Source organism: Sapajus apella, unplaced genomic scaffold (genome assembly GCF_009761245.1).
Source record: "Sapajus apella isolate SASKATOON/1434 unplaced genomic scaffold, GSC_monkey_1.0 scaffold44, whole genome shotgun sequence".
Classification (NCBI taxonomy): domain Eukaryota; kingdom Metazoa; phylum Chordata; class Mammalia; order Primates; family Cebidae; genus Sapajus; species Sapajus apella.
The window spans coordinates 15,720,677-15,732,295 of NW_022436984.1; the positions used below are offsets into that span (position 1 = coordinate 15,720,677).

The 11,619-nt window shown below is 38.8% G+C and overlaps 1 protein-coding gene across 4 annotated transcripts in view; it reads left to right on the forward strand.

Moving 5' to 3' along the window:
* EML4 (EMAP like 4) overlaps window positions 1–10,595 on the forward strand; it is a 157,660-nt gene extending 147,065 nt beyond the window's left edge. For 3 of the 4 annotated variants that reach the window (XM_032239410.1, XM_032239409.1, XM_032239411.1), the window contains 4 exons: window positions 3,388–3,475; window positions 3,971–4,069; window positions 6,966–7,096; window positions 7,791–10,591. In XM_032239410.1, coding sequence (XP_032095301.1) covers window positions 3,388–3,475; window positions 3,971–4,069; window positions 6,966–7,096; window positions 7,791–8,264 — 792 coding nt within the window. In that variant the 3' untranslated portion in view covers window positions 8,265–10,591. Of the gene's footprint in view, window positions 1–3,387; window positions 3,476–3,970; window positions 4,070–6,965; window positions 7,097–7,790 lie in introns of all 4 variants that reach the window. The other variant, XM_032239408.1, reaches the window with a different exon arrangement.
* Window positions 10,596–11,619: the final 1,024 nt, after the last annotated feature.

An 11,619-nucleotide genomic window follows, 5' to 3' on the forward strand; every position in this document is an offset into this window, starting at 1 on the left:
TTACCCAGGCTGGAGTGCAATGGCGCGATCTCGGCTCACCGCAACCTCCGCCTCCTGGGTTCAGGCAATTCTCCTGCCCCAGCCTCCTGAGTCGCTGGGATTACAGGCATGCGCCACCATGCCCAGCTAATTTTTTGTATTTTTGGTAGAGACGGGGTTTCACCATGTTGACCAGGATGGTCTCGATCTCTTGACCTCGTGATCCACCCGCCTCGGCCTCCCAAAGTGCTGGGATTACAGGCTTGAGCCACCGCGCCCGGCCAACATTCTAATTCTTAATGAGTAAAAAACAAGCATGACTTAAATGCTATGCTTAAGCCAGGTGAGGTGACTCACACCTGTAATCTCAGCACTTTGAGATGCCAGGAGTTCAAGACCAGCCTGGGCAACTAACAAAGACCCTGTCTGTATTTTAAAAAAAAAAAAAAAAAAAATGCTGTGCTTAATTTGCTCCAGAATCATCTGACCTAGTTTTGAACCCTGGCTACAACAATTACTTGTTACGTAGCTTCAGAAAAGTTCCTTTGTCTATGCATCCTAACCTTCTCACCTACTAAGTGGACATCCTCATTAAGGTTGCTATGAGATTTAGCTGTGATGATATATGCAAGCTACTTTGTAAATATTAGGTATTATTAGCAGCATTATTTTCCATGACTAAATGAGCCTGGGTTGTACCTACAGCTATTTTTCAGCATTTAACAGTAATCTATTAAAGTTCAAAAATAATTTTACAATTATAAGCGTTGTGTATTTTCCTTGAAAGATTTTAAGTGTCCTGATTGACCTCAAGTTTCTATTCAGCTGGGCTCAGTGGCTCACACCTGTAATCTCAGCACTTTAGGAGGCCAAAGCAGGCAGATCTCGAGGTCAGGAGTTTGAGATCAGCCTGACCAACATAATGAAACTGTCTCTACTAAAAATACAAAAAAAAAAAAATTAGCCGGACATGGTAGCTGTAATCCCAGCTACTCATGAGGTTGAGGCAGAAGAATCGCATGAACCCAGGAGGTAGAAGTTGCATTGAGCTGAGATTGTGCCATTGCACTACAGCCTGGGTGACAGAATGAGACTCATCTCAAAAAAAAAAAAAAGTTTCTATTCAATTTTCAGTGGAATTAAGATTATTTTATTATGTACCTGAGTGTCAACATAATGGCTTTCTGCTTGACTCAAATTCCTGTGTACCTTTTAACACTGGTTTACTCAAAGATCTTAGCCCAGGAGACATAGTATGTTGAAGTTGCAGTGATACTCTGAAAAGCATGACAAAATCTGTTCGAGTAGGCAAGAAGTGCTGATAAAAATAAGTTTGCTTTTCGCCATGATTTCGTTAATCGGAAATACACATCAAAAAGAGAAAAAAAAAGAATAAACACTTTATCTACCTAGAAATCACCAAGAAAATAAATCCTGAAATTAATGCAGGATTTCAGTAAGGTAATAGAATTCAGTATTGCTGTAACAGTTAAGAATTATGTGTAGTACCTATTCACTTGAACACATTAGGGATATGGTCTCATTTAAAAGAGGCCATCATGAACTTGGGATCCTTTCTTTCTAAGCCATCTTACTAATATGTTGCTTCCATTCTCAACATCATAACATGCTGCTGGAGCTCCAGCCATCCATCCTAATTCCAATAGAGCAAGGGACAAAAGGGCACTCCTTCCACTAAGTCAGTTCTCAGAGTTTTCCTGGAAGACCCACACAATGACTTCCACCCCTAGCTTCAAAAGTGCTGGGAAATAGTGTTTTAGCTGGGCACTGAACAGAAGAGGGATAATGTGCATTGGAAAGGCAAGTAGCAGACTACACGCTAATCACTAGGTAAAGACCACTTTCCCTCAAACCAGCAAAAGCATATCAAAAATGTCATGGGGAAAAAATGCATTCACAACAGCAACAAAAACTGGATGCTTTGAGAATAGAAATAGCAACAAAGGCACAGGAAGCTGTGCAAAACACTGCTGAAAGACATAACTAAAATCTGAAAGATTTAGATATAGCTTTTTTTTTTTTTTTTGAGACAGAGTCTCACTCTGTCATCAGGCTGGAGTGCAGTGGTGTGATCTCGGGTCACTGCAACCTCCGACTCCGTGGTTCAAGTGATTCTCCTGCCTCAGCAGCCCGAGTAGCTGGGATTATAGGCACGTGCCACCACGCCCAGCTAATTTTTTATTTTTAGTAGAGATGAGGTTTCACCATATTGGCCAGGATGGTCTCAGTCTCTTGACCTCGTGATCTGCCTGCCTTGGCCTCCCAAAGTACTGGGATTACAGACGTGCCTGTATCTAGAAACACAGCATGTTTCTAGATTTAAAAAAAAAAAAAAAAAAGCCTAATAATGTTTTCCACAAACTATTGTCTAAATTCTATACAATCTTATTTAGATTTTCAGCATATTTATGGGATTGATAAAATAGTTCTAGTTCATCTGAAATTTTCCACATATCACAGAACTATCACGGTTGGGAATGTACAGATAGACTAACAGAACAGAAAAGCATCCAGAAACAGATTTATGTTTTTGTGGCAGTTTTACTAAGTAATAAAAGGGGTATTTCAAATCAGTAGAGAAAGAATAGACTTCTCTACCACAACTTTCTGTTCATAACATTAAATGCAATTCAGTTTCCTGAGAGTGCAGCAACACTTTAGGTACTTAGAATCCACGGGGGACTAGTTGCTACTGCTTTGGACTGCACAGATATAGAATATTTTTTATCATGGCAGAAAGTTCCACTGAACAGCATAGCTCTAGATGGACAAAAGTTAGATCCTAAATCAAGACCTTGGTTTTTTTTTTTTTAACTCCCCAGGCAATTTTAAATCAGTTGCAAACCACTAATTCAGGTGGTAATCATCATGCAGTTGACAAAGATTTAACTCAAATATTTCTGAATTTTTTCTTCATAGCCATATTCTTCCACTCTGTCACTTGGGATTATTTTTGTGGTAACGCCATATGGCTACTTAATGACAATAATGAAAGGGCCAGCTTAGAATACTTTGTTTTCAAGGAGATGTACTGAAATTTGTTCCTGTGTTTATGCCCATGGAGTCAAGTTTGAGGCTGTTTTTCTAAGCTGTGAATATACTCTGCATTAGCCTGTGAGTTGGGTAGAGCAAGGACACTGAGGTGGTGTGTGGGGAGGGTAATGTAAACCCCAGCAGCTGCATTTCATCTTTCCTTTGCTTATTTATTGGAATCAATGCCAGGCGGAAAATACTCACTTTCTTTTCTAAATATGAGTTAACAACTTTCCTAAGATCTTTTCTAAATTCCAATAAATGTGTATTCAGAAAACAGTATTGGCTAGCTGTTAAACTGTTTATTAGTCAGAACTCTAAATGCTTTCTAACAATTTATGTGTTATTTTCTAGGGACATTCCAGCTACATCACACACCTTGACTGGTCTCCAGACAACAAGTATATAATGTCTAACTCGGGAGACTATGAAATACTGTACTGTAAGTATGATTGATCATATATGTATATGGGCTGAGATGTGTCTGGGGCGCTAATGAACAGGCTGCATGGAATTTGAATTGTGCAGAGAATACTTGTCAGCCCCTTTAACCTGACAAAGCATATGCTACACTGAGCTAAAGTAATGAGAATCTCAAATGTGGTTCACTTCTCCAAGAGTAATGAATGAATTTAATAGTGGAGAACTGAAGGCACATGTAGTAATAAGAAATTACTCCGTCAGATTGATACTGGAGGCAGGGAGGAATATAATGAATGGGTATTTATGCTTTTTAGAGAAAAAAAAATTCCATGGTTTGTAGTTTTATAAACCCTGTTAAAGTAAACACTTTCTTTTCCTTTTTAAATGTGTCTTAATGTTTTTCAGTGTATGGATTATAAATACAAGTAAACGTGGCTAGTTTGAATCAAGATGCACTTTCAAATACATTTGTACACAAGCACTATGATTATACTTCCTGTTTCTAAATTTAAAGGGGACATTCCAAATGGCTGCAAACTAATCAGGAATCGATCGGATTGTAAGGACATTGATTGGACGACATATACCTGTGTGCTAGGATTTCAAGTCTTTGGTAAGGACATGACACCTGATGTAAAGAGGTAGTTGTTGGGCTTTTCATATATAATAATTACTTGCTTGAATTAATAAATGAAAATAGTCTGTGTCTTTTTTACTTTTATCACTGTTACTGTCAGCCTCAGAGAAATTAAATGTGTTAGGATTGAACCAACATGGGATTTGTATTCTGCAGAATCTAGCACTTTTGGTCCTCAATATGAAAGATGAGGAATATACATAGTAGTACAGATTACCGTCCCATTTTTCTTTAAGTGAAAATTAAGTCACTAAATTTGTAAAGGCATTTTTAAATAGTTTGAGATACATACCATACAATTCACCTATTTAAAGTATAAAATTCAGGCCAGGTGCGGTCGCTCACAACTGTAATCCTAGCACTTTGGGAGAATGGGTGGGCAGATCACCTGAGGTCAGGAATTTGAGAACAGCCTGGCCAACATGGTGAAACCCTGACTCTACTAAAATACAAAAATTAGCCGGGTGTGGTGGCAGGTGCCTGTAATCCCAGTTAGTTGGGAGGCTGAGGCAGGAAAATCACTTGAACCTGGGAGGTGGAGGTTGCAGTGAGCTGAGACTGCATCGCTGCACTCCATCCTGGCCAGCAAAGCAAGACTCCATCTCATAAAGTATAAAATCCAGTGGTTTTTGTATACTTAGTTGTGTGACCATCAAAGTCTAATTTTAGAACATTTTCATTACCCCACAGAGAAACTGCATACCCATTAAGTTACCCCATCTCTATCTACCCTACCCCCCAGTGACCACTAATCTGTTATTGATTTGCCTGTTCTGTATAGTTTCTACAAGGGGAGTCATACAGTATGTAATCCATTGAGAATACCTTTTGATTTAGCATAACGTTTTCCAGGTTTATCCATGTTGTGGTATGCATCAGTACCTCACTCTTTGTATGGCTGAGTAATATCCCATTGTATTGATAGACCACATTTTGTTAATTCATTCGTCAGTTGATGGACGCTTGGGTTGTTTCTACTTTTCAGCTATTATGAATAATACTGCCATGGACAGTCATGTGTAGGCTTTTGTGTAGACTTATTTTCATTTCTCTTGGGTATTTACCTAGGAGTAGAATTGCTGAGTCAAATGGTAACTGTATGTTTATTCTTTTGAGCAACTGCCAGACTTTTCCACAGTGACTCCATTTACATTCCCACCAGCTGTGTAGAAAGGTTCCGGTTTCTCCATGTCCTTGCCAGTGTGTATTATTCTCCTCCTTTTGCATGTGGATGTCTAGTCCCAACACCACTTGTTGAAATACAAAGGCATTTTTAGTAGAATTATATAAAGATGACAATGTGGGACTTCTTCCTAATCTGACATTTTGGATATTTCTAGAAATGTCCTGACCTCTATGACTGTTTTCTAAGCCTTCTTCAGTATTTGGGGGATCCTTCTGAAAGGGTTAGAAGATAGAAGAGTTAAAATAACAAAGCGTTATTTGCAAAGAATTGAAAAAGAAATGTTATGCTCAGGTAATTAAAATCCTGGATATGGATGTGGCACCAATACCTAAAGCAGTACACAAAAATTAATATTTTCATATCTCTGCCTTCTGAAAATTGTGTTCCCCAGCCTGATTATAGATCTGAACATTTCTTTATTACTATGTGCATTAGAAAAATAATCCATTATAAGTGATTGTTCTAAACACAAGTGCTATCAAGACAGAGAAGCCTAATAGGCCAGGAAGAAATTAAAAACAAAATAATTCTGCCCATAAACAATTTCATTCTTCTGGGTGAAAATGAAGCAGTGACCCATAGCTGGTAGCTTCTGTGGCTATTTTAATGAGACAATATTTATTAAATTATTGAGAGATATGAATTTTAAAGTGTTTTGACCTGTTTGAGCAAATTTACCAAAAACATGTTTGTTCTCTAGAGTAACATTCAACAAGTGGCCAACATCTCGACCCTTAAATGTTCCATAGTTTTAATCTAGCCTAATAGAGGTTTGTGAAAATTGTTGAGCGTGATTAGTGCCGCATAATGATTCAGAATAGTTAAATTTGGCCTGTCTTATCTTTGCAGATAATCTTTCCAGGAAGATTCTGTGGGATAGCATGCTAAACTAGTGGATAGCCTATGCTTTCTATAAGAAAGAATCTCTCTGAGGTTTTCTTGAAGGTGCCTGCCTGAAAGAAAACCTAGAGTCCAGTTTGAAGACTTGGTGTTATGGCTTTGTTTTTGAACCTTGTTTATACAAGTAATTGATTCCTTCCATCCAGAAACTTTAAAAAGGAAGGGCTTATTGCTGAGGTGTCAGTGAAGCTGAATGTAAAATAAATTATTAGCACCACCTGCTGGTTACTGTTGAGTACCATTGAGTCTTTAAGTTTTCCATTTTGGGGCTATTTTGGTTTTTTATTAGATTTTGGACAGGACTTCATTTGAAGAACAGTGTGAGCCACTGAAAAATTTGTAAAGGAAATGTTAACAGCTAAGAGTCTGAACATAGATAAAAGCTAATCGGATTCTTTTTTTTTTTTTTTTTTGAGACGGAGTTTCACTCAGGTTACCCAGGCCGGAGTGCAATGGCGCAATCTCGGCTCCCCACACCCTCCGCCTCCTGGGTTCAGGCAATTCTCCTGCCTCAGCCTCCTGAGTAGCTGGGATTACAGGCATGCGCCACCATGCCCAGCTAATTTTTTGTATTTTTAGTAGAGACGGGGTTTCACCATGTTGACCAGGATGGTCTCGATCTCTTGACCTCGTGATCCACCCACCTCGGCCTCCCAGAGTGCTGGGATTACAGGCTTGAGCCACCGCGCCCGGCCAGCTAATCGGATTCTAAAATAAAATAAACATAGCATCACAGTCATACTTCTTAGGCTAATTTTTCTGTTTCCCTGTGTTTCCATTTCAAAGGTGTCTGGCCAGAAGGATCTGATGGGACAGATATCAATGCACTGGTGCGATCCCACAATAGAAAAGTGATAGCTGTTGCCGATGACTTTTGTAAAGTCCATCTGTTTCAGTATCCCTGCTCCAAAGCAAAGGTAAACTCACTTTAATAGAAAGTAATGTTGTAGGGCCTTCTGTCCAGGGATGACTTCGCATCAGTGGCAGGAAAACATTTGTAGGTTACTGATCCCACCCCATGATATTCCAGTGTACAAAGGAGATAAGGGCCATCCTTGAGCAGCCAGCCAGGCAGTGCTTGTCTTCTCCCCCTTCCTAAGGCTAAGGAGAAGTGAGCTATGGAAATGGCAACTGATGATGTTATTCCTTTTTAATTATTGTCCAGTTGCTTTTTATTTTGATGTGTTGGCAATTTAAAATCTCTTCTATTTTAAAATATTGTATATGTTGGACACATCATCAATGTTATAAAACTAATGGAACTGTTTCCTGAATCTCCTGTAGTCCTGCCAACATAGTAAGTGTTCCCCTAACCATTTCAGAATAGTTACTAATCTCTGGCAAGTGTACTGCCAACATCTAGAAGAGACAGACTTTTACCTATTTTTTTAAACATATAGTATGAAAATACAGAGATGTGCAGTTATTGTTTTGTTTTTCCTATGTAAAGTGATAATAAAAGGAAATACTGCTAGCCTTATTCCTGAGATTTGATAACTTTACATTGGATTTCCCATTTCACCAGCTGAGTTACCCCCTTATGCTGTCACCTCCACTTCTGAAGCAGGCATGTAAAGAACGAGTTTAATCTTCCTGATTTATTTCATATAGGCTCCCAGTCACAAGTACAGTGCCCACAGCAGCCATGTCACCAATGTCAGTTTTACTCACAATGACAGTCATCTGATATCAACTGGTGGAAAAGACATGAGCATCATTCAGTGGAAACTTGTGGAAAAGTTACCTTTGCCTCAGAATGAGACTGTAACGGATACTACTCTAACCAAAACCCCCGTCTCTTCCACTGAAAGTGTCATCCAATCTAATACTCCCACACCACCTCCTTCTCAGCCCTTAAATGAGACAGCTGAAGAGGAAAGTAGAATAAGCAGTTCTCCCACACTTCTGGAGAACAGCCTGGAACAAACTGTGGAGCCAAGTGAAGACCACAGCGAGGAGGAGAGTGAAGGGGGCAGCGGAGACCTTGGTGAGCCTCTTTATGAAGAGCCATCCAACGAGATAAGCAAGGAGCAGGACGAAGCCACCCTTCCAGAGGACCAGCAAGACGCTTCACCCTTGTCCTAACACCCTGGCTTCAGTGCGACTCTCTTTTCCTTCAGCTGCATGTGATTTTTTGATAAAGTTCAGATAACAGGATGGGCAGTGATGGAGAATCACTGTTGAGATTTTGGTTTCCATGTGATTTGTTTTCTTCAGTAGTCTTATCTTCAGTCTCTCAAATACAGCCAACTTAAAGGTTTAGTTTGGTGTTTATTGAAAATTAACCAAACTGAATATTGGAAGACTGAAACATTAATGCTGTCTCACAAGTTACTATGTGTAAGTGGTGTGATGTTAGTACTGGAAACAAGAACAGCAGTGGCATTGATCTGGAGAATCAACCCCCTTGTTACCTGAACACGTTTTCTTCAGGAACAGCCAGAGGCATCTCTGTTCCAAACACTGTTATCATCTACTGGCTCAGACTGTACTACTATTTTTTTTTTCCAGCAAAAGAAACCAGAAAAAAAAAACAGCTCTTATTGAGATATCCTCTCACCCCAAATGTGTAATGGACACTTTTTAATTGAGAAAAACTTCAGTTTTGCCAAGTGCAATGGTGTTGCCTTCTTTAAAAATGATGCCATCTTCTTACACTCCCAGTGGATGCCCAGATGTGCTCTTAGTCTACTATAGAGGTGCTGCCTTTCTAAGTCGTGATGAGCGACAGTCCTTTAATTTCTTGTGTGCAAATCTGTTTTATCCTAGAACTAAAAGAGCATTGGTTTGTTAAAGAGCTGTCAATGTATACTAAAACCGTCAATACTCAGAAATGGATTCCTCCAAGGAGTCCTTTATTAGCCTAAACATTCTCAAATGTTTAAGATTGAAGTGAATGGAAGGAAAAAAACCACATGCCTTTAAAACTAAACTGTAACAATCACCTGGCTAATTTCAGCCTAAGCCTTCATAATTTGTTCCCTCAATAATAGGAGAAATATAAGTATAGTAAGTTTAGATGATTGAATTGGTGCTTGAAATTTATTGGTTTATTGTAATTTTTATATAAATTATATGAGGGATAAGATTAAGCAAATTGCAAATTCTTTTTTTTACTGAAGTGTGGATAACAGTCACAGCATTTTTTTTTTTTTTTTTTTAAATCAACAGCATACTTAACAGACTTGCTATGTAGCAATTATTTTTCTGGTGGAATTGCTATAAGTCTTGTAAGTCTAATGTGGCTATCCTGTTATTTTGGGCAATGCATGTAGTATTATGCATTGGAAAGGTTTTCTTTTTAAGTTCTGTTGGCTAGCTATGGTTTTAAGTACGTTTCCTACTTTGAGAGTAATTACTGACAAATACGTATTTCCTATATATTTGTTTATACTTTGATTATAAAAATGTTTTGATTTTTAAACTTGCTGCATTGTTTTCATACTTTTTATTTTTTTGGTCAAATCATGTTTAGAAGCTTCAGATGAGTTAAGAAGTCTTAAGTATGCAGGCGTTTACATGATTGTACCATTCCAAAGTGCATCAGAACTGTCATTCCCTTCTAATACCTTCTCAGGAGTAATACAAATCAGGTATTTCATCATCATTTGGTAATATGAAAACTCCAGTGAACTCCCAAGGACATTTACAACATTTATATTCACACGCTGTATGGAAGGGTGTGGGTGGGTGTGAAGGGGTGAGTGGAGACACTGTGTGTATCTCTAGATAAGATGATATGCACCACGTTGAAAATACTCAGTGTAGATCTTTATGTGTATAGGTGTCTGTGTATATCTTTCCTTTTGTTTACAACTGTTAAAAAACCTCAAAGTGGTTCTCTTCAAAAGGAGAGAGATTCCAAGCAACCCATCTTTTTTCAGTATGTTCCGTACATAGATATCAGAGCACGCCAGTATCAGGCATATATATCATCTGCCTATTAGCAGTGATGACTAAATCATCAAATCACCATGTGCCACTCCCTGCAAGAAATATACTGAGATGACCAAGCAATTCTTGGAGAAGAAAGAGCATTTCTTTAAGTACCTGGGGACTACAGCTCTCAGTGATCAGCAGGGAGTTTGAGGACATCAGTCACTTTTGGGGTTGCCATGTACAATGAAATTTGTAATTGTGATACTCTTGGGTGGTAGTTTCAAAAGACACTACTAATACGCAGAAAGCGTTCCAGCTAGTTAATGCTGGCAACTACTGTTTAATGGTCAGTTAAATCTGTGATAATGGTTGGAAGTGGGCGGGGTTATGAAATTGTAGATGTTTTTAGAAAAACTTGTGAATGAAAATGAATCCAAGTGTTTCATGTGAAGATGTTGAGCCATTGCTATCATGCATTCCTGTCTCATGGCAGAAAATTTTGAAGATTAAAAAATAAAATCAAAATGTTTCCTCTAAGTGCCTCTTAACGTTTCTTCATTTATACTTCTAGTATCCATGACTATCCAGTTATCAGAAGGCATGACAATTCAGTAGACATTTATCAGTGAGCTACTACTGCTGCTGTGGATAAAATCATTCTAGTAGTAACAAACTCCATCCCATAATGTTAGAGGAAATTACTTCTGATTTATGTTCCCATTGAATATGGGGACAGCTTCGTTTTTCATTTGCTTCATGTCAGCACTTTTCTCTAATGTTTACTATTGGATAATCCTGATGATCTTGGTTACCAGTCAGACTGGGCTGCCTCACAGTGCTAGTGAAGCACTTGAACTCCGTAGGCCATGTCACTCTTTCTACCATCTCTCCCATGCTGCTTAGTAACACAGATCTTCTGTAAACCACAGTCACAAATTGGCTACTATAAATTTTTCTTTATGAAGAATAGGTTGATGATAGTATTTCAAACATTCCCCAGTTTTACAATCCCCAGAAATGAGGTTTTCATTATTGCTTTACTCGTCCCTGGTGACTGAATACTCACAGCCACTTACATATACTAACCCACGAGAGGCTATCCTGGGGCAGGAGTTCCATTTTCACTGATTCTGAGACAGAATGGCTGGTGGGCACCAAAACAAACCCACTGAACAATGTGATTTTTCTTTAAAAGTCCAAAACTTACCTATGGAGAAATGATGAATTAGATTTGGGGCACACTGATGTGTTGTAACTTCTAGAAGGAACCAGTTTTCCCGTTTAAAGCTATAAATACAGAACAAAAACATGTTTTTAGGACCAAGAAGGCTGAAGAACAGATGGGTAGGATATGGACCAAGAGCTGCCCTTGGAGGAGCGCCTACTGTGGGCCCAACATCCCCCCAACACCCAGGTGCTCAGACACAGGGAGGTGGCTGCAAATGAGTCTGGGAGATGTAGTAACCAGCCCATGTTCATTTCGATCATGGCCACGCTGAGACTTCATATTCTAGAATGTCAGAATTTGTACTTCTTCCACTACACTAGGAAAAGACATTCG